At 40.1% G+C, this 22,235-nt stretch overlaps 1 protein-coding gene across 2 annotated transcripts; it reads left to right on the top strand.

Moving 5' to 3' along the window:
- The first annotated feature begins 15 nt into the window (after window positions 1-15).
- On the top strand, window positions 16-22,168 carry LOC115254152 (septin-1). Of its 2 annotated transcripts, none has more exons than XM_029870682.2 (4): window positions 16-816; window positions 18,872-19,323; window positions 19,470-19,835; window positions 19,898-22,168. In XM_029870682.2, exons 1-4 carry the CDS (start codon window positions 793-795, stop codon window positions 20,133-20,135), a joined length of 1,080 nt encoding a protein of 359 aa, XP_029726542.1. In that variant the 5' UTR covers window positions 16-792; the 3' UTR covers window positions 20,136-22,168. The 2 variants fall into 2 exon arrangements, with proteins under 2 accessions (XP_029726542.1, XP_062716766.1); XM_062860782.1 differs by lacking the exon at window positions 16-816 and adding an exon at window positions 18,499-18,739.
- The last annotated feature ends 67 nt before the right edge of the window (window positions 22,169-22,235 follow it).

The following is a 22,235-nucleotide window of genomic DNA, read 5'->3' as shown; positions in this document are numbered from 1 at the left end:
CCAGTTCGGCGAAACAAACTTCAGTCAGCAGCCCACCCACCGACCGCCGCCACAGTCCAACGCTGATCGTCGTTCGTGTTGTGCGTCGTCGTTGTGTCAGTTCAAGTGCACTTCTGGCCGCTGGTTGTGTTCGCCACCAGCCAGTCATCATCATCAAAAAATCCGGTATCGTCGCGCTGCGGTGTTGAGTCCGTGTGAAAGAAGAGAGTGCGATTTGCTGCTGCTGCATCAGTTATTAGCAATAATTTTCTCGTTTTAAACCGATCCAATCTAATATCCGTATACAGCAATTAAAGTAAATTCGATAAGCGGGGGCGCGCGTTTGCATTCCTCTTCCAACGTTTCATTATCGGATATACCTATTTTTGTGCGTAGTGGATCATTACAGGCGAGGAGAGAGTGATTAAATCAAGCCCCGCGGAGTTCGAGCGAAAACAACACACCATCAGAAAATCGATTCCATTGTGCTCTGCTTGCTGCTGCTAGTGCTGTCTGCTTTGCTTTGTATACCCCCTTGCGTAGTGCCAGCAGCCAGCCCCATCAGAACCCGTCGCCGATGATTTGCTGACAAACGCAGTCTTGTTGAGCTTACACACTGCCGCCGTAGTGGGGACTACGTGATACGTCTTGGTGTTTTATTATTTTTGTGTTTGCTTGCTTGCCGGAAGTCTACAACTGCGCTTGCTGTTGGTGCTGCTGGCTTGTGAGTAGAGCTGGAATTGCAGTTCCGCAGTGGATTACCGAAAGCAGCCATAGAAGCTGGACAATCTCAGGAGAACGGGCAGCGGCAAGATGTCGACCGATTCCGGAAAGACGGTGAGTTTGGGGACAGCGGTTATTGTGATCAATATTTGCTCGAAAAATGCGTGTTATTTAGGTTGAAGAAAATAAATTAAAATATGAAGGGTAATCTATATAGGAGAACTTCGTATTTTCGGCATTTTTGTTCTCTTCGTCATGGGGGGTTTTTCTAAACCTGTTGGTCTCAGAGTTGGCCTCAAATCCTTCCGAACCAAGCTAAGTTATATGCCCAAATTTCAGGCAATTCAACCCACAAAAACCACCAATGACGAAGAGAACAAACCTGCCAATAATACCCTTCGTCCCCCTAAATCAAAACATATGAGAAATTAAGTTATTTTTGAGAGATGAGCCATTCAAACTTTAGAATCAATGAACTTACATTTCGTTTGTTTTGCGTGGATGTATGTACTATTAATTTTACTATCTGCTACGAGATTCCACAAAAGCGGTGTCAAGACTCCCCCTTGGGGGCATCCACAAACACTCAATTTCCTAATCCTAGACGCAATGTCGAGAAAAGATATCGGTTTTTGAGCATTTGGTGAGTCCAATTGGAAATCATTGGAGATATACCATGAGTCCGTGCGGCTTTCAATATGGCATCGAAAGGCACGCTTAAAACATCCAAACAAGATTGCTTTTGAGCGAATGCTTTCTCGATATCGCAAACAACCTTGTGTAAAAGAGTCACAGTGGACTTACCAGATTGGTAGGCATGTTGGTTCACATGAAGAGGCACGTTGGCCAGATGAACATCACGGATGTAATGATCCACAATGCGTTCTAAGCATTTCAGAAGAAAAGAGGTCAAACTGATAGGTCTGAAACTCTTTGCTTCTTCACAAGACGCACGACCCACTTTCGAAATAAACTTCACAGTAATATCCCGCCAAGATTTGGGAATCTAACCTGTAGCAAAACTGCAAACAAGTATTGTTTTCAAAACATGTTTGAAATAATCAAATCCCTTCTGAAACAAAATAGGATAAATCCCAGCTGTCCCAGGAGATTTGAAAGGAGCAAAGCAATTTAGTGCCCACTCAATCGGTTTTATAGTTACGATACTCCGAGCCGAAGCCAGAGAATCTACAACTACAAGAAAAGACATCAGGTTCATCCGAAGATGTAATATCCACACATCCGGGGAAGTGTGTGCTGAATAAGCATTCCTGAACTTCCTCATCAGAGGAGGTTAAATCGCCATTTGGTAAACGAAGTTCGTTCCATCGGAAATCCTTAGATTTTGCAAGTATTTTGTTCAACCGACTGGCTTCGCTCAAACTGGAAACATTTGTACAAAGGTTTTTCCAGCCGGATCGTTCAGTAGACCGAAGAGCTTTCTGGTAGGCCTTGCGAGCCGACCTGAAAGCCTCCGATCCAGCAGAACGTCGTCTGTTCCAACTCTTTCTACATTGTTTACTGAGCTTCGCCAGATCAGAGTTCCACCAAGGAATTCCTCTTGTGGTCTTCACAGACCGCAGAGGGCAAGCTTCTTCAAAAGCTTCCATGATGAAGGCCGTTGTAGTATCAACGGCATCATCTAAATCACTTGGAGTATCAATGGATGGTGAATATCATTTGCTTGTGCAGCCTTTTCTTTTTTCTCGCTCGTTCATGTAGTTAAACGCAAGAAAAAGCGAGATAAAAGAGGGAGCAAAGTGCCCCCTCTATTATCTGTTTCTTGCACGTGTTTGTTAACGAGAGTCAGTGAGAAAAAATAACCAAATCAATAAAAAGATCCCAGTTTGTTGACCGGGGATGCCTGAAGCGCAATGTTTGCGAAGTAACATTTAAATGTTCAAAAATGGATGTAGCGGTGGTCAGATAAAGATTCTTCATCTGGCACATGCCAATTGGTCAGCTCGTGGCTAATTCTACTAAAGCAAAGCGTTATATCTCACACTTTCTCTCTAGCAGATACTATGAAAGTTGGGTATTGCCTATGTTAAGTAAAGCAAGATCTGTACTACTTAAGTACTCCATCAAGCTGTAGCCTCTCAAGTTAATGTCTGAGCTGCCCCAGATGATATGGTGAGCATTAGCATCACTGCCAACAATTAGCGGAAGGCCTTTTGAAGTACAGTATACGATGACTTGTTTGAAAGCATTCGTAGGGGATGGTTCATCATGCGGTAAATAAACCGAACAATAGACGTATATCCTGTTGAGGTTTCCGACAGATACATCAATTGTGATAGCACATACATCTATGGCAGTTCAGAGATGAGTGTAACAACTTTTGCTTTGTTGACAAGCACACAGGCTCGAGGCATGACACGCGAGTTTGCCATTTCATGTTTACTGAAAGTAGCAAACACCGGCTTCACAAGGTTTCCTAGATATACATTCCCCTTACAAAAGTAAGGTTCTTGGACCAAGGCCACTTGGGCTGTACCATTTTACATAAGTCTGCAAAGATTGATCGTTGCTGTTCTTTTATGCTGAAGATTGATCTGAGCTATCCTAACCGTAGCCACTACCCAAACTAAGTAAGATTAAACTCTTCGCAATAACAGCACAACAAAGAACAGCAATAAAACCAGATCGGTATCGATTGGAAAACGCCAAAGGCGAGAATACACAGAATACACTGTGTAAATCGCATAATGCGAAACCATATGGGTGAAAATTTTACCTAATTAACAACATCTTCATAATCGCGCTCTTATTTAGCCTCAAGTGAGACTAAAGAAGGGCAGCTGATTGTCTCGGAGAAACACAAGGTCCACTGCACCATTGCTCCGGTTAGCGCAGTAAGGGCAACATACGGTGGAGAGCGCCCTGGTACTTCAAGGCTCCGTTTACGGTTTGGTTTTTATTAGACCCCCCTAGCCATTCATTCCTAGTCATTCGGTAAATTGAGCCCTACTTGAAAAATTAAGCGAATTCCCGAGCGAAGTCTGATAGCAAATTGAAAACTAATTTTGATGTTGTGATATTGCAAATTTTGATAACTCAGGTTCTTGTCGTTTTGATCGTTTTAACGGTTAAAACATCAAAAATGAGAACGGAAAAATGTTCTTGTGACAGCAAATTGAAAACAATTCCTGCTATCGATGATAGCAAATTGATAACTGTTTTTGTTATCAGCGCAAGAAAAATGAAAAACCGTTAAATCTAGAGTTTTTCGGCTGATATAAAATCATAAATGAAATAATATAATTGCACTAATAATATATCCCTAGAATTACTTTACATAGTTTACTAAAAGATTTAAAACTATTCTAACATACAGGGGATAGACAAAATGATCGGGACAGGCAAAATTTTCCCTTCTCGAAAAATTTTCAAACAGCGGTAACTTTTCGAAAAGAGCATCAAATATTCTCAAAATTTCACTGTGAGTTGATCAACAAATTGTGTATCAGTGAACAAAATTTGGAAAAGATCGGGCTATTCTGCACGAAGTTATAAGGATTCTAGAAAAAGTCATAATTATCTAATAGCCAACTTTGAGCTGTTATATCTCCGGATTCAATGAACCGAATACAATGAAATTTTGACCATCTATGACTTACATAATGAGCTCTGAAAAACGTTTGACTCAACTTGAAATTATTAACAAGAGAAAAAGTTATAGCGATTTCATTAATTTCATGATTTTTCAACAAACTGGTCTATTTTTAATATGCATCCCATAACTTTTTCAATGAATTGCTGCCTATGTTATTACTTTCTTTCAGAACATATTTATATTCAAGACAATAAGAGGGAATTTAAATGAACCATAATTAGCATCTTGAATTTTAAAACGATGTTAAAATTTGAGAAAATTTGGCGTTTTATAAGAAAAATAATCTAATCGTTATAATTTTCGTTTGCGTGAATAATTTTAAATTAAGTCAAAAGTTTTTAAAAACTCATTATATAAGTCATAAGGACTGTTCATTAAAGAAAGTGGACATCTGTTTACCAATAGTTTAGAGTTAAAACTAAACAAAAAATTGTGAATTTTTGCTCAGTGTGCAAAAACATTGTTCACTTCGGCAACACATTCAAAGAAAACGAAAAAAGTGAGAAATTTTGAGGGATGGGTTGGATTAGCTTAGCGACTAGCAGATAAATTCTGCACAAATGGTGTTCCAAAAAGTTGTCGATTTGAGAATTGTGTACTAGTATCACTTCCGGTACCGCAATTTTTCAACGCTGAGCAGGGGACAGATGTGCTGGATGATGTAGGGTACATCAGAACCGAAAAATTTGGAAAAAGTTTTAGGTGTGGCAAGCCAATTGTTCATGCGGCTTAAACAGTACTTCGTATTTCACAACAGGAACAATCAACGGTGAAAATAACATAAAGGAGTGCATTAAAAACGACTTCTACCCATATATCGAAAACATACGGATCCTCCATTGTTTTAGCCGGATCTGGCATTCGCTCATTACGTTTCTTCTACACTAGAGATGCTCAAGACGGAAAAAGTCGATTTTGTCGAAAAATGGCAAAATCCACAAAACTTCCCTGAACTGCGTCCTGTGAAAAGATACTGGACAATAATAAGGCGGCATCTCAAGAAAGATGGAAGAGAAGCAAGCTCTGTTGATTACTTCAAGAAAATTTGGTCTGCGGCACAACGAAATGTTACGGAGAAAGTTGTGCAGAATCTAATGGAAGGTATCAAGAGGAAAGTCCAAGCGTTCTTCAGAAATGCGAAGTAAATGTTCAAACTCACGTGAATTCGGCCACATGTATGTTGATTGTATTAAATAAAAAATAAACTTATGAATTTGTTCGAAAATAAATATTTTCTATTGAAAAACAGGTGTCCACTTTCTTTAATGAACAGTTCTTAGATGGTCAAAATTTCATTGTATTCGGTCCATTGAATCCGGAGATATAACAGCTCAAAGTTGGCTATTAGATAATTATGACTTTTTCTAGAATCTTTATAACTTCGTGCAGAATAGCCCGATTTTTTCCATATTTTGTTCACTAATACACAACTTGTTGATCAACTTACAGTGTAATTTTGAGAATATTTGATGCTCTTTTCGAAAAGTTACAGCTACTTGAAATTTTTTTGAGAATGGAAAATATTGCCTGTCCCGATCATTTTGTTTATCCCCTGTATTTACATTAATTTAAAATGACAGCAAACCGAAAACAAAATTTGAAATCGAATTAGGTAAAGATAAACTGATATCAAAAAGTGGTATCAAATTGTTGCTGAATACAAATCATGTTTTCGATTTGCTGTAATTTTGTTGTTGGACTTTGCTCGGGTTGTTATTGTGATTCTTGCTGAATGTCTAGTAATCTCCATATGGATTGAAGGAAAACCCTCAAAGGATTAGAAATTGTATAAATTATGCATGACATTATTTTTGGATGTTCCCTTGGATTTAAAATCTGCGTTTCAACTATAAAAGAAAAAGTTTAAATCTTACGGATTGAACAGGGCAAAAATACCCCAAATGGGCTAGAAACTGAGTGCATAACGACAGACAGGTGCCATGATGCTTTTATTGTCTTTTAAATTTTAATTTTACTAGGTCGCCTGTCATATTGATCGACGCTAGAAGTGAAGTATACACAATCGCTTTCAGTTGAGCTGTTTCCGGAACCAATCTCAAACCCGTTCAACAAGTTCCATTCAAATGGAACGAGTAAAACGATTCCCAGTATATTGAACTGCATTCTAGGAAACAATGGTACATCTTTCATTCAATAGTTACCTCGACATGGAGGGTCAACATATTTTAATGTTGAAAATTTATAAATATGTGGAGACTGAATTTGTAAATGCTGAGAGAGTATAATCAAACACATCTATGTATGAGATTTGAAATCTGAAAGCTTGTGTACAAGCATAATAAGGACTACTTTTGTCTGTTTTGTAATACTATATTTAAAATATTTGATTTTGGGGTGAAATAATGTCGATATTAAACGTTTTAACACAACCAGACCTATTACATTTAAAACGAGCTTGGCACATGCATTTAACGATGTTGTATTTCTGTTGTAATTGATCAATCTAAAAATGGCCCTTTCTATTATGTTGCTCAACTATGGTTCAGCCCACCTTCACCCAGAGCAGAAAACTGCAATGCAGTTGAGCATCCTCGCCTGTGCCTGTCAATGCACAGAGGCAAATTAATATTAATTACCCTAACGATGGCTCGTTTGAAGGCTGCTATGAATTCCGTTGGCATCACAGTTTTCGGTCATTGTCGTCGTCGTCGTCGTTCGTCATCGTCTTTTGAATGAGAATGGCGGTGGCGTGCAGGGAAGTTTGTTGTTTTGAACCGTACAGACAAACGATCGCTTTCGGATTCTGCCATTGTTTTCTGTTAGTCATTTATAAGATATCGAGTGCTAGCTCTGTTTGCCTGTGTTTTAGTCCGGTTGCAACAATTTCACTTTCTTGCTTCTTAATCAAAGGTTTCATTGTATTGAATATCTTGATTTTTTGTGTTGGAATTGGAATAGCAATGGGACAAGCAGCGTGACAAGCTGAACATTAAGTAAGGAAAGTGTCACAGTTACCGTTATAATCAGAATGTCTTTGTTGAAAAATTTGCAATAGCGTATGTATCCTGTAATTACGAAACAGTTCACATAGCTGAAAAAATAAAACTAAAAAGGTGTTTTTGAGATTTCTTGAAAATTTTTGTATCATAATTTTTAACTCGATTAAATCCACAATGTTTACAACACTCACTTACAACCATTGAATGCTCAACCCTCAAGTTCATGCCACACTGACTGTCCTCATTCGTAATCACGACGACCGAGCCGATTGCTGTTGTATGACGCGAAACAGTTTATTTTTCTTAACTGCTTGCTGCTTCCCTGCTTGTTTGAGTTATGCACACAGCATTCATTCATTCAACCGTGGCTAGGACAAATGCGTCTCTCCAAGTCCCAGACGCAGCATTATAGAATGTGCCAGCTAACTTTTTGTTCTGCTGATGTTTACAGGCTTGGATAAGGCTGCAGTGATTATAACGGCGTTGAAAGGGAATAGGAAAACAAAACATCATTTCTCGACGGCGGTGTCTGTTGCAGATGAACCATGATTGTAAACGATTTTTTCAGGGAATTATTGTTGTTGATACAACATTTTGGGCTATTGCTGACAATGCTGTCCGAGTGCAATGGCCTCTGAATTCATTTCTTTGATGATTATCTTGTTCATTTACTTTACGCCAACCCACTTACTTTAAATGCGATAAAAATCTTAAAGCTGAAGTTAGTAAAACGCAAAGCTTTGGCAGTATCTCTATGTCAGAAAACCACACGAAACCTTCACCGTATAGCCTTATAAGTAGGTATATCTTGGTACATTCTTTCAATTCACTGTTAAAAAACATTAATGCTTGAAATAAAATGTTGTTGAGGAAGTTCCCGAACAGTTTTCTGTAAAAAATAAGGTACCCCGGGGCAAGTGAGAATCGGGGCAAGTGAGACCTTTAGCTAGTATTTTTTTATTATTTATTTTTAAGACTTACATTCTTCATGGAAAACATAGGTATCACACCTACGGATACTTTGAATACAAAAAATGTTATTGTTTCAACCATAAAGAGACCATATACGTTATTGTTGTTCATATGTAATTTTCAATTCACTAGGTGAGATTGACGTGCTCTACTACATTCGTCGTTTAAAAATAGATTTGTTATTCTTCAAATACTTTTTTGGTTTCAGGCTAGTGTTTCTAGTTCTTGCAAATGATTTCAAGCGAAAAAGCTGTATTTTACTTTTATTTATTACCTTTAGTTTACTGCTCTCAGTTGCCCCAGAGCATTTCGCTATCTGGGGCAAGTGGGACCTATGAGAATAAACAAACGCAATTTTATGGGTTTATCTCGTATTGTCCAGCCTAAGATGAAATTAGCACGATAGTCAATTAAAATTGACACGTTAAATAATCTACTGTCGAATCATACTTTATTACCTCTATTTAGATTATGAAATTCTTGTTTAAAATGGAAAAACCTTGGGTAAAAAAAAAAATCAAAAGCATGTATTTTTTTATGTTTTCCTCTTAATATCTTTCATTATTTTTTCACTTAACGCTGCATAATGCATTCTTCTGAGCATTCAGATATCGCCCATAAAAAAATAAATGAGGGAAATAGCCTTTTCAAAATTCAAGAAACATTATTTAATGATCGTAAGATTATGTAAGGGAGAAGATACTACTGAAAATCTCGAAACCTCAGATTTACTATTGGTGAGATTCATCAACTATATAATATAGAGACCAAGTTTTCAAATCTTTTGTCTCTTCACTTTATGGCGCTTTTTGTATAAAAAAATCAATTTATTTTTTATGAGCTGCTAGAGTTGATTTAAGTTTTTTTTCCCAGCGATTTGTTAAGTGTTACGTAATTTATGCATGATACCATAAACCTCTTCTTATTTTAAACTCTAAACATAGTCATTCATATAAGAGATTTATGATTTATGTTACCTTATTCGTTGCAACTTATATTAAGCCCTTTGAACAAAAACTCTGAATAGGTTCCACTTGCCCCGTGAAACGCAGTAAATGAAGATCTGCTACACTTTTCATTATATGCAGAATATATCGAATGCAAAAATTTTGAAACAATTTTTATACACGTTAATAAGTACAAATATACCAACAACGTCCTTTGGGTCCATTAGAATTATTAAAGAATTTGTGTTCTAAAATATTTGGCATGACAAAATCAAATTAGCATTTTTTTAGGTCCCACTTGCCCCGGGGTACCTTACCTGTTAAGAAACGCTGAAATCTAATTTTCAGCTGCTTTTGTAAAAGTCCTTTTTTGTCGTTTTCAGGAAAGTTCCTAAGAAAATAACTACGAAAACCTTTGTGTTTTTATTTTACTGGATCAAACAATCAAATGCTTGCGAAGATCTCAAATCTTTCAAGTTACATGTAATTATTGATTTGACTTTCAAGATTTTCAGCCTCGGCTGTTTCATATCGTATTGAGAGGTGTGCGCCGTCTCGCCACGCCGGCGTCACCGCCGATTTTTAGTTCTCGAAAACGCATTAATGAGTTATATTATTTCTTCATTTATTTCATTACAATATTTCAAGCAACTCATTGGAGTCATCTGCATACATATCATTCGTAAGATCATTTTCAGCGGTGGTCCATTGTTCTAGTTATAAAAAATTGGAACGCTAAAATAGATCAAACTACACTCAGTTCCACCGGTAGTTGTTCTAAATTCTAAACTTCGTATGTCGCGTCAACGATGTTTTGAAAGTGAAAGAGTTTGTCCTTTGAATTAAATCAAGTTCACAAACATACCAGGGATTCCTGAAGATAACTGATGGCTGAAGAAAGAATGTAGAGATTCCGAAGATTGAAGAAAATGCTAGTGATTCTGAAACAATGTTTTGTCGTGTTCATCTTCAGAAGAGATTAAATTTTTCCAGCAACTCTTTGGAGGAATCAAGCAGTTTCGCCAAGAATTCCGCTAAAAGTTCCTCAGGGAACTCTAGAGGGTCCTTCGGGAAATCCGAGGATTTTCTCCGAAACATCCTCTAGGAGTTTCTCCGGGCATTGCTACAGAAGTTTCACTGAGACTTTTTGTAGTACTTCCTCCAGAAACTCCTCTAAGAGTTACTCCAGGTATTGTTTTAGGAGATCCTCCGGGAATTCCTCTTGAAGTGTTTCCTGGGAATTCCTTGAGGAGATCGTCCGGCAATTCCTCTAGGAGCACCTCCGGAAATTCCTCCATGAATTATTCAACGAGTTCATTCGGGAATTCCTTGACAATTTTCTACGGGATTAGAAATTGCAGTTTCTCTTGTAATTCCTCTAGGAGTTCTTCCGAGATTTTTTTTTGGGAGTTCTTCCGGCAAGTTCTGTAGCAATTTCTCCTGAAATTCTTCCAAGAGTTTCTTTAAGATTTTTTTCTGGATATTATTCCAGAACTTTCTCCGAACATTCCTCTAGAAGTTCCTCTTTGAATTTCTCTAGGATTTCCTCCAGGAATTCTTCCGGGAATTTCTCTACGAGTTCCTTCGGGGATTCCTTACCGATTTTTTTTTTGGGAATCACATTAAGAGTTTCACCGTGACTTTCTTTAAAATTCTTCCGGGAATTCGTCTAGGAGTACTTCCGGGAATTCGAATATCTTCGAGAACACCTTTACGAGTTTAACCGGGAAGAAGTTCCCCAGGCAATTTCATAACGAGTTGCTCTATAAGTTTTTTTTCTAGAACTTGCACTGGGTATGCTAAGAGTTTCCTTCGAAAATTCCTTAAAGAATTCTCCCGGAAGTTTCTCTAGAAGTTCTTTCAAAAATTCCTCTAAAGTTCCGGGAATATATCCAGGAGTTTCCCCGAACGTTCTTCTAGAAGTATCTGATTTCATCCGAGAGTTCCTCTACGAGTTCTTCCGGGAATTTCTTCACGAATTTCTTGGGAATTCTTCTAGAAGTTCCATCGAGTATTTGTCTAGCACTTCTCTCAGGAATTTATGTGGGAGTTCATCCGGCAATGTGAATGTCTTCAGGAGTACCTCCGGGAATTCTTCTACGAGTTCCTCTATGAGTTCCCCAGGGAATTTCTTGACGCATTTCTTCGGGAATTGCTCTAGAAATCCGGCTGGGAATTCCTCAAGAAATTCTTCCGGAAAATCCTTTAAAAGTTCATCTTGAAACTCATCTAGGAATACCTTTGGTAATTTCTCTACGAGTTCCTCCTTGAATTCCTTTCCGAATTTCTTCAGCAATTTCTCTAGGAGTTCCTCCGGAAATACTTCCAAAGGTTTTCCGGCAATTACTTTACTAGTGGCACTAAAAGTATTTCTTTCTATTTGCACAACGAATGCCCGGAATTTACACCGACAATTCTTCTATGAGTTCCTCCGGTAATTCTCCTTAGAATTCCTTTGAATATTGCTCTAGGAGTTCTCCCGTGAATTCCACTGAGATTGCCTTCGGCAATTCCTTTAAGAGTTTCTTCGGCAATTTTTCCAAGAGTTTCCTAATCGTTCCTCTAAGAGTTCATTAGGGAATTCTTTTAGATGTTCATTTGGAAATTCGTTTAAGAGTTCATCCAGGAATCCCTCTAGGTGTACCTACAGGAATGCCTCTACGAGTTCCTCCGGGAATTCCTTTAAGAGTTTATTTGGAAACTCCTCTAGAAGTTCCACCGGAAATTCCTCTAGAACTTCTTCCGGGAATTCCTATAGGAGGTCATTCTGGATACTTTTTGGGGCAACTGGTTGATGATTCATCATATCAATTGTTTCAATAAATTTTCAAAAAACATGTGAAAAAAAGAAACCGCAACTATAAACATGTCATAGCATCTTCAACATGATGAGTTACTAACAAATAAAACACTGATATTGATTAACGGAATTAACAAAAAATAAAAATTATGGCCACGCCGTTTCACGCCGCCGCCGCCGAAAATTCATTCGGCGTCACGCCGATCACGACGCCGCCGGCGGCCAAAAAAGTGCAAAACGCCGCCGCGCCGCTGATAGATTTCAAATCGGCGCACACCTCTAATCGTATTTTATGTTACAGTTTTCAACATTCTTCCAGACTAAAGTGGACAACACATGTGACGACCGTTCCAAAGCATAAATCTACTTGATCAGCAATGGGAAATTAGATTACCTTCTCAAGAATTCTTCCAGTTCCACATTTTGCCATTCGCTCGCGGGTTCGCCCCATCCCACAACAATGACATAAGCATAAACTGAAATTTCCACGTGGTTGGGACGGGGTTCCGTTGCCAGCCCAGCTGTGTTGCATTCCCCGTCCGTCATCGTCGTCCGTCATGATTGGATGGATTGGACGCGGTTTCGTAAATCTGTTCCGTGAGACAGGGTAAACGTAAACGGAAGGTGATTATACACCGTTCCTTCCAAACGGCCAACGTCATTTTATTATTGCGCGCTTTGGAGTTCCACTATCGTCGCCATCGTCGCGTTGTTGGTTGGTTTCTGACTGGTTGGTGGAGTTACATTGGAGCTAGGTACACTGCCCCGTATGTGCCACCAAACAACACACACCTTTTCCAAATTGTCGAAATATTGTAAATACAACAAACAAGCAGTTAGAGCGCAGCGCAACCGAGTGGAAGGAGAAAAAAAAGTGAACGTGTTTGGAATTGGAAATTAGTTTTTCTTGCATTGTTGGTCAAAAAGTAAACCTCTCTAATACCAACAACGTGCCAAGTAGGTAAGCGAAGCGTTGGAAACGTGGGGCGACTCATGTTTGGTTTTGGACTAGGCGAACATATTTGGGGCACATTAGATATACTTACAACTTTCAATATATGCTGCATACCGTTACGGTTGCGTGTTAAAATAGATGAAAAGTTTTGATTCATATCTAATCAATCAAAAGATAGACGATTCACCGAAATGACCCCAATACCTTCCTATCAGCTTCTTGCATGGTTTTACCACTTACATATTCAGGTTCCAGCTTCCTTCCAAAACCACTATCTTACTTCCAGAATTCTTATTATTTTCTTAGGCTTCGCCAGGCAGTATTGTTCAACTGTCCCAAATGTTGAGGCATCCTTGCCTTTCAATCAGTCCTTGATGGGTCAGTCACGCTGTATAAATACAAACCGAAAATCCGTGCTCCCAAGTCTTCGGGCAGTCGCGTCGAGATCCAGAACAACGGTCACAGTATGGACAACCGCACATCCACCAGTGCTACCGGCGTATTCTGAACCAATATCCCAGCAGTTAGCAATTGGACACGTTATAGTTAACCCTCTAATACCCAATCCCGCCTTTAGACGGGGTATAGTTTGAGCATTTTTGTAATTTTTGTTTCGTGGAAAATCTTTTTTTTTATATTTTTGGCTGATATTTAGGACTGTTCTGTATATCTCAAAATGGTTTTTGGTGTATTTTAAAGCGTATTTATATGTTTTAAAAATCATTGAAAAATTGATGTTTTAGTCACCTTTTAGAAGTCACTGTTTATTTTGTATTGAGTCGCTACAAATAACATATTTTAAATTTTTCCCAAATCATTCTGTCCTTGTTTAATAGTTTGAGGGAATCGAATACACTCTAAAATTATTTTCCTTAAAATTACACGCAAAATAAAATTTTCTGTGAAAAAAATTTAAAATAATAATATTTCAACAATAATCACAAAATCTCAAAATGTTTTCAACTAAAAAAATTCGTTCCCCAAATTGGCTTCCAGGAAAAATATAAAAGTGTGGGGATGTTCAAAAATAAAAATTAGAAAAATCAAAAACTGAAATTCACGAAATCGAGAATTCAAAAGAATCATCTTCCAAAACATGTTTAAATCCATTTTAGATGACGAAAAATGATATTTAGATCAAAATCAAAAATTTGGGTATTAGAGGGTTAAGGATTTGTTGACTTTACTTTCATTTTCGGTTTCTGTAACGGTTTTTGGGTTTCGAGAACAGTAGGTTGTTGGCCTAAGATCCCCTATCCATCGTGATGGGGCTGCCACCTTAGGTATAGCTTCCGGTGGAGGAGCATTTCATATTCAGCCGCTGGATGCCAGAACAGACGATGTTTCAGCCGCACCTCTTTGTTGGACAGACGCTCAGGACGTACCTCCTCAATGTAGCTGAAGTCAGAAGGACAACAGTGCCCAGGTTGAACTACCAGCTAAGCACACAACTCTTAGTTGGCGGTCTTAGTCTTCGCTAGACCCTTGGATACATGAGAAAGGAACTTGTGAAAACCAGAGCTTTGTTGAACGCTCTTCTTATCGACTCACCGTTTTGCAGCCCTGTTGATACACTCATACTGCAAAAGATTAGAAGACTTCCTGTGCCAAAGCAGAACATACTGGATACGATGATTGAAGTCGGTATGGCAATGCAGAATATCAGCGATCATTCAGAAGCCTGAAAACACGAAACGCATCTAAACAACCCGATGCAATTGTTCGAGTTGGTAGAGAAGCTTCCGAATCACATGAAGCTAAAATGATTGCTGTACAAGCAAAGATGTGGACAAGTGAATCTCCGTTCTACCACTCTGTGCATGGAAATGTTAGTACGTGCAGCAACCGACCTCACATTGCAGTACGACTCAAAACAGCAGCTCCGGTTGATGAAAGAGAAGAGTGGCAAGGATAAACATTTCTGCGGAACTCACACGACGGAAGATTCGGCGCAGGTCACACTGAAAGTAGCGATAGTGTTGTCTAATCTGTCAGAATCTGGAACATCAAGAAATGTTAAGAGTTTCGCAAAAACACTGGGGCCGAGCGCTACAAAACGATACAACAACTTAACTTGTGTGGACTTTGGCTAGGAGCCCATGGAAGGAGACCTTGCAAAATCGGCGGCATCATTCGTTTAGCGATATCAAACGATGCATAGATGACAGTAATCGGTAAGGCAATCGTAAAAAAGATTCTGGATTGTTAACGGAGCCTTTGAGACAATTGGGTACCCTTACAGTATTTTGTCCCTTACCGCGTTAATGCAGGGCTCTGGTGTGGTGAACCTCTTCTCCCGTGCTACTCGTGGAATTTAGTATGAGCAGTAATCAAAAACAAAGGGAAAATAGTGGTAGTGGCGAGGCTAACCCATTCGCGAGAAGCGGCTTAGCTAGGTATCCGTCGAGGAGAGCAAAAGAACATGTAGACAGCTGCGCAAGTATTACCAGCGTGGGTAACTTAATTTCCTGCCCGGCTAGAGATTATGGATAGAGCGTGGTTTATGAGGACCATCAACAAAAATAGAGATGGACTGGCTGCTATGGAGGTGGTTGTGCAGCAGCTTGACTTCATCATTGCGTCCTCGAAGTTTAACATCAGAAATGACGTCAAGCAGGCCCTGATGAAACTTCGACAGTCAATGATGGCGAGATCAAGCACCAAAAGAATATAAGAAACTCATGGAAAATCCGGCAGCGGCAGAATCCGTGAAATTGAAGGTTCAAAAGTCTAACCAGACGGAGGCCTTCGCATTTGCGAGTTGCCCTAAAAGTGCGGCGGATGCGATTGGTAATGACTAACTATCGCATAAGCTTGTGAGACGGTGCCTGCGATTGTTAACCCCACTTTCGAAGTGAATCCGGTAAGTCGGTCCCCAACCAGGCGTTCCAGAAAGATGGAATGAGTGGTCTTGAAAAGACCGGCGCGTCCCGGTTTGAAGAGATCAGGGAGTTTCAACCATTTATAGATCTTCAACAACCACATATCGCCAATGGTGGTGATATGGACGACGGGTTCTTTCCAGGAGTATCTACTACTTACGAGGGCTTCGTGGTCGCCAAGGGTCTTCTTCTGTAGCTCCTATGCGCCACTGCGTTGGACGATCAAGCAGTTCATGCAGAGCAGATACTGTATGACAACCGTGCTAACAGGGCAAAAGCCGGTGGTAATAGCAGGTGACTTCAATGCCTGGGTCGTGGATTGGGGAAGCCGTTTTACACTGAAACCTCCATTTAAGTCGGTGCATGGCTGATCGAAAATAATTTTTACCGTACAAGCAGTGACAAAACTGAAGACTTATATTGTTTAATATTCCGCATGACATAGAAGATTTGTCAAAAAATATAAAACTGTATAGTTTAGTTATTGCTTGCACGATAAAAATTATTTTCGGTCAGCCATGCACCAACTTAAATGGAGGTTTCAGTGTACTAACCTTACTAACGGAACCAGATTCTTCTAGAGGCAATGGCCATATGCTAGATGTCGATCTGGCTAATGCCGGTACCAAAAGTAGTCGGAACGGAGCGAAATCGAGTATTACTTACATTACTTTTTGTAGTCCAGTTCGAACTGGAGGGTAGAGTTTAAATGAACGGCGAATCCGCAGAATGATGGCTACAGGATCGTTGGAGATGTTGGAGGGGACTTTTTTGCGCCATGTTCCTAGTCCTTGGCCTCCTTTAGTAAGATAGCTGGGAACTGGGGGTGGCGATGGGGGGAGGGTCACCGTCACCGAAGAGGAATTTGTGGGAATAACAAAGTCCCTTAGCGTAGATAAGGCGCCAGGTCCGGACGAAGTTGTGAACCTGGCCTTAGAAGTAGCTCCCGGACGAGGGCGTTGTTCCAGAGATTTGGAAGCGGAAGAGCCTGGTACTATTGCCAAAGGCGGGGAAACTACCCGGATACCCGTCGGCATATAGACCAATAAAGCAGTATCCAAACCGTTTCGGTCATACGGGTTTTCCCGAATGTCCGATTTGTGCTGAATTAGAGGAAATGGCGGAACACTATCTGGACCTCCCTATTCAGGTGTCTGTTGAGCATATTATCTCCCATATCCCCAAAGACAAGGCAGCTCGGGGAGAGCTTGATAAAGCAGATCCAAGGCATACGTGGTATCAGATAGATAATTTCCCTTAGATAGGAATGCCAGATATTTTTTTGAAAAATCTGTATCGAACTTTTTAAAAACAACATTACACTAGCACACAAACCACGTGACAAAATTAATAACACAGTTCACAGCTTCAGTCAACTAAAGGATTCGATACCAAAGCATAAAACGAAAAACGTCCCAAAGAAGAAGGCAAAAACGGGTCTAACTGAACATCATCTGGAAGAGACACAAATTTGACTTCGAAACACGAAAATACTAGAAAGGATCGAAAACCAAGAGAGCAGAACCATAGCAGAGGCCTTCCATACCAAGCTGATGATGAGACTCTGCATACAACGGTCTAGTGGGTAAATTGCGATTGGGTCTGTCTGTCTGTCTGTCTGTCTGTCTGTCTGTCTGTCTGTCTGTCTATCTGTCTGTCTGTCTGTCTGTCTGTCTGTCTGTCTGTCTGTCTGTCTGTCTGTCTGTCTGTCTGTCTGTCTGTCTGTCTGTCTGTCTGTCTGTCTGTCTGTCTGTCTGTCTGTCTGTCTGTCTGTCTGTCTGTCTGTCTGTCTGTCTGTCTGTCTGTCTGTCTGTCTGTCTGTCTGTCTGTCTGTCTGTCTGTCTGTCTGTCTGTCTGTCTGTCTGTCTGTCTGTCTGTCTGTCTGTCTGTCTGTCTGTCTGTCTGTCTGTCTGTCTGTCTGTCTGTCTGTCTGTCTGTCTGTCTGTCTGTCTGTCTGTCTGTCTGTCTGTCTGTCTGTCTGTCTGTCTGTCTGTCTGTCTGTCTGTCTGTCTGTCTGTCTGTCTGTCTGTCTGTCTGTCTGTCTGTCTGTCTGTCTGTCTGTCTGTCTGTCTGTCTGTCTGTCTGTCTGTCTGTCTGTCTGTCTGTCTGTCTGTCTGTCTGTCTGTCTGTCTGTCTGTCTGTCTGTCTGTCTGTCTGTCTGTCTGTCTGTCTGTCTGTCTGTCTGTCTGTCTGTCTGTCTGTCTGTCTGTCTGTCTGTCTGTCTGTCTGTCTGTCTGTCTGTCTGTCTGTCTATCTGGTCTGTCCCTTATGCATTCGGAAACTAATCTTGGTGTGAGACCTCTCCGGTCTCTGGAACGGGCCGCTCCCATACAGATGGATTAGCTGGAGACGTCCCTTCGGAGCTGTATGTCAAAAACACAGAATCACACTGGCCAAAAAGGCAGCAAAAAGCTAATAAAACGAAACCTATCTCACTATTGACGACCTTCCCCTATGCATGTAAACTTCCATTTTTACATCAGCGCGCAGCACCGAACGGAATTGGTACAACGTTTACCGTTTTGCGCATTCATTGGCCATCTCCCGTCCGCGCGACGAGAAGTGCATGCAAATCAGCAACTGGACGTTTCTCCTCACTCACTGTGCTGTTGCTAATTTGTTCGGACGAGTCTTCCTCCGATCGCAGTGGCCAGGTGGCCAACGTCCCATTCCATTAATGGAGCATGGGCCCACCGTAGCGAAAAGAAGGTGTTGAAGAAATTTCAAATTTTCCTCTTGGGCCTTAATGAGCTTAAGCTTTCTTTGAATGCTTACCAATCTATCGGATCGTTTTACCAGTTGCAATTAACGACTAGCCGTGTGAACACGGGAGCAATATCATACTTCATCGTCAGCATTCGATATGAGAGATATCAAACAATTCTGCAAAGCTGCCGAACCGGAGGTTCGTTTTCGCTTTGAAGCTGTGAGGCTTTTGAGGGTGGAACGGATGAGTGATTTCGGATTTAGTATTCGATAGTTATTTTGTCTGATGTAAGTTTGTTTGATTTTGGTTTCTTTTGGTCTCTTTTTGCAGTTTTCCAACGTGGAAACCTCGGGTTACGTGGGTTTCGCCAACTTACCCAACCAGGTGCATCGTAAATCGGTCAAGAAGGGTTTCGAGTTCACACTGATGGTGGTCGGTGAATCGGGGCTGGGTAAGTCAACTCTGGTGAACAGTTTGTTCCTCAGTGATTTGTATCCGGAGCGGGTGGTTCCGGATGCGGTGGAGAAACAGCACCAGACTGTGAAGCTGGACGCTTCTACGGTGGAGATTGAGGAACGAGGAGTAAAGCTTCGTCTGACGGTGGTCGATACGCCCGGGTTTGGCGATGCCATCGATAACAGTGACAGTTTCAGTGCCATCCTGGAGTATATCGACGAACAGTACGAGAGATTTCTGAGAGACGAGAGTGGACTCAACCGAAGGAACATTGTGGACAACAGGATACACTGCTGTTTCTACTTCATTTCGCCGTTTGGTCATGGGTAAGTAAATTTAACGAGCTTTAAAAAGTTTCATTTATTAGTTATGGTCTGTCTCGTACCTCTGTACACATACAAAAAAATACTCTTTTGACTATTTGAGTTCGATTCATTGCGTCAATTCTCAATACCATAATTAATCATTCTAGATTGAAACCACTGGACATTGAGTTCATGAAGAAGCTCCACTGCAAGGTCAACATCGTCCCGGTGATCGCCAAAGCCGACGTTCTGACCAAAAAGGAAATCCAACGCCTGAAGTGCCGCATTATGCAGGAGATCGAAGACAACGGGATCAAAATCTACCCACTGCCAGATTGTGATAGCGACGAGGATGAAGATTACAAGGAACAGGTGCGACAACTGAAGGAGGCAGTTCCGTTTGCCGTGTGTGGTTCTACAACCCTGCTGGAGGTCAAGGGCCGCAAGGTTCGGGGTCGTCTGTATCCGTGGGGTGTGGTTGAGGTGGAAAATCCTGAACATTGTGACTTTATCAAGCTGAGAACGATGTTGATGTGAGTTGGGATACGTGCATTTTTTGAATCAACTTGTGTTTGACCTATCCTTCCAATTTCAGCACTCACATGCAGGACCTGCAGGAGGTAACCCAAGAGGTGCACTATGAGAACTACCGCTCGGAGAGATTGGCCAAATCGGTGCGTAAAAACACTAACCCAATTATCAAGGACGAGAATGGAACGACGGGTGAGGTACTATCCGACAAGGATCGTATCCTGCGCGAAAAGGAAGAGGAAATCCGTCGGATGCAGGAAAAGCTTGCCCAGATGCAGGCTAAGATCCAGGCGCAAAAATAAAGCTTACAGCGAGCAAAGTGACAATGGATGCGGGAAATTTTAATCTAGATCCTTCGGAGGAGGTGTGTGTTTTGGTTGAGGCGTACAACAGTGTGTGACGATGCTGAACTCCCAGGTAAAGACTTATAGTTTTGTTTAACATGTACAATACATTATTCAAAAACAAAAAATGTACTCGATTAGGATCTCACAAGAAGGTCATGGTCCAAATTCTAGTCGATTTTTTTATGATTGAGAGTTGCATCAAATCATGCATTGCATCAAATGTTTTATTTCAAAAGAATATGCTTTGGTAACATCCATGCCTTCTTTTTTAAAGATACTAATTTCCTTTAACAGTTCCAAAACAAGATATTTCACTCAGGAAACTCAGGAAATTTTTCAAGGTTTTCAAAAACTAGAAAAGGTCATCGTTGGATTCGTCAAATATAGTATGCATAAATTTCTGAAAGATTTTTTATCTAGAGTTTCCGTAAAAACTATTTTAAAGTTATCAGAGAAACTCTAGTGATTCTACTACTGTAAAATCTGAAAAGCCACAATTCTTGCTGAAATGTCTTGCAACGTCACCAGAATCAATTTTGGCAATTTTGGAGGCAATTGTTTGAATCAACGGGAGAACAACGCAATTGATTTAATGCGACAATTTATCGTTTTAAAAATACTGTAATTTGAACCATTGGTTTCTAGCAGCCCAGCAAAAACTCTAGAAACTCTAGAAAACCAGCTCCATTAAACGTCCACACGTCTGCGCGCACAGCTCCCATATTTGTAGAATCTTTGCAAACCAGTAGGTGATGTGGATTAACATTTTTACTGTTGTCATTTTTGCCAAAAAGTACCGATATAGCATGACACAAAACTCAAACATACCACACAATTTGAAAACGCTCATCGTCTTTTCTCAGATATTACACAAACACATCGTCGTAGTCCTTCGATTGTGCATTCCTGTTTTTGTCACTTCCCATTTTTGTCCGACAACCATCAACGAAAGTATAATAAGTACAAAATCCGTCGAGCACAACTCTATCCTACGTCAAGAAACAAAAAAAGGTCGCTGTTTATGTGTCTCCCCCATCCGGATGGGCAGCAGCTTGTGGAAACAAGAAAAAAATTGTTTTAGTCAGCTTTGAGTGCCATCACCATCGAAAAGAGAACGCTAAATCTTTGTCTTGTTTATACGCCCTAGAACCTACTAGAATCTCATGATAGCAATCGTGGATAAAATATCGACCAAATCCATAACAGAACGCTGACTTTCAATGGTATCGACTCTCTATTGAAAATCTGAAAAAGGAAACACTCGAAATACCCTGTGTAGTGTTTACTATAAATATATGCTTCCTAGTGTAGTTTTTGGTTTATGCGTTTAAAATTAAAGTTAAAAAATAATCTACGCGCGATTACCGCGAGCAATAAGCAAACGGGAGGAAATCATCAGATAGGAGATTTTATTTTTCGATAGCTTTTTACATGTATCGAGAACACGACACGACCCGGCATATGTGGAATTTGCAAAGTAAGTTGCGTCAAAGATTGTAGTATTGTTTTCCCCGTTCGTAGTAATAATCAAACAGTGAACCCGAACTGGACCAGATGACAACGTATTGCACGCGTCGTTTATAGGATCGAATCGAATCATCATTAGTTGTTAGTGGTACTTAAATTTGGATATTGAAAATCTCTGTCATTACGGTGTTCTGCCAGTTATGACCAAATAAACGAGTTTTGTTTCCAGTAACATTACTTGCATCAATTATTGTTTGTGTAGAGAATAAAATCAAGAAATAATACATCGTTTTGCAATATTGCTAGACTTTCCGTAATTATGAAACTTTGTTCTGCAGATAATCGAAACGAGTCGGGTAATTGAGCAGATAAGCCTAGGAATTAAAATTGAAAAAAAAAGGATAAGAATAAATAAACTCAGAACGCTGGATTTATTGAATCAGTATATATACACGTATTGGTTTTCATTATTATAACTTTTTTATATTCAACGAAACAAGCCAATATAAATTATAATTTAAGCGGTGTCGTCTATCAATTGATTGACGTTTTGAAGAACTCCTCTAGTGGGAAAAATCTGTGCGGTAA

Source organism: Aedes albopictus, chromosome 3, assembly GCF_035046485.1.
Source record: "Aedes albopictus strain Foshan chromosome 3, AalbF5, whole genome shotgun sequence".
Lineage (NCBI taxonomy): Eukaryota > Metazoa > Arthropoda > Insecta > Diptera > Culicidae > Aedes > Aedes albopictus.
Note: the sequence above shows the minus strand (reverse complement) of the source record. Positions and strands in the feature narration are given on the sequence as shown.

What these genes read in the sequence shown, in the direction of transcription:
- LOC115254152 (XM_062860782.1), top strand. Translation starts at nt 18,698, where the DNA reads ATGAGAGATATCAAACAATTCTGCAAAGCTGCCGAACCGGAG. An exon ending in GCAAAGCTGCCGAACCGGAG is followed by an intron (nt 18,740 to 18,871) that starts GTTCGTTTTCGC and finishes CTCTTTTTGCAG; the next exon opens with TTTTCCAACGTGGAAACCTC. An exon ending in AAGCTGAGAACGATGTTGAT is followed by an intron (nt 19,836 to 19,897) that starts GTGAGTTGGGAT and finishes TTCCAATTTCAG; the next exon opens with CACTCACATGCAGGACCTGC.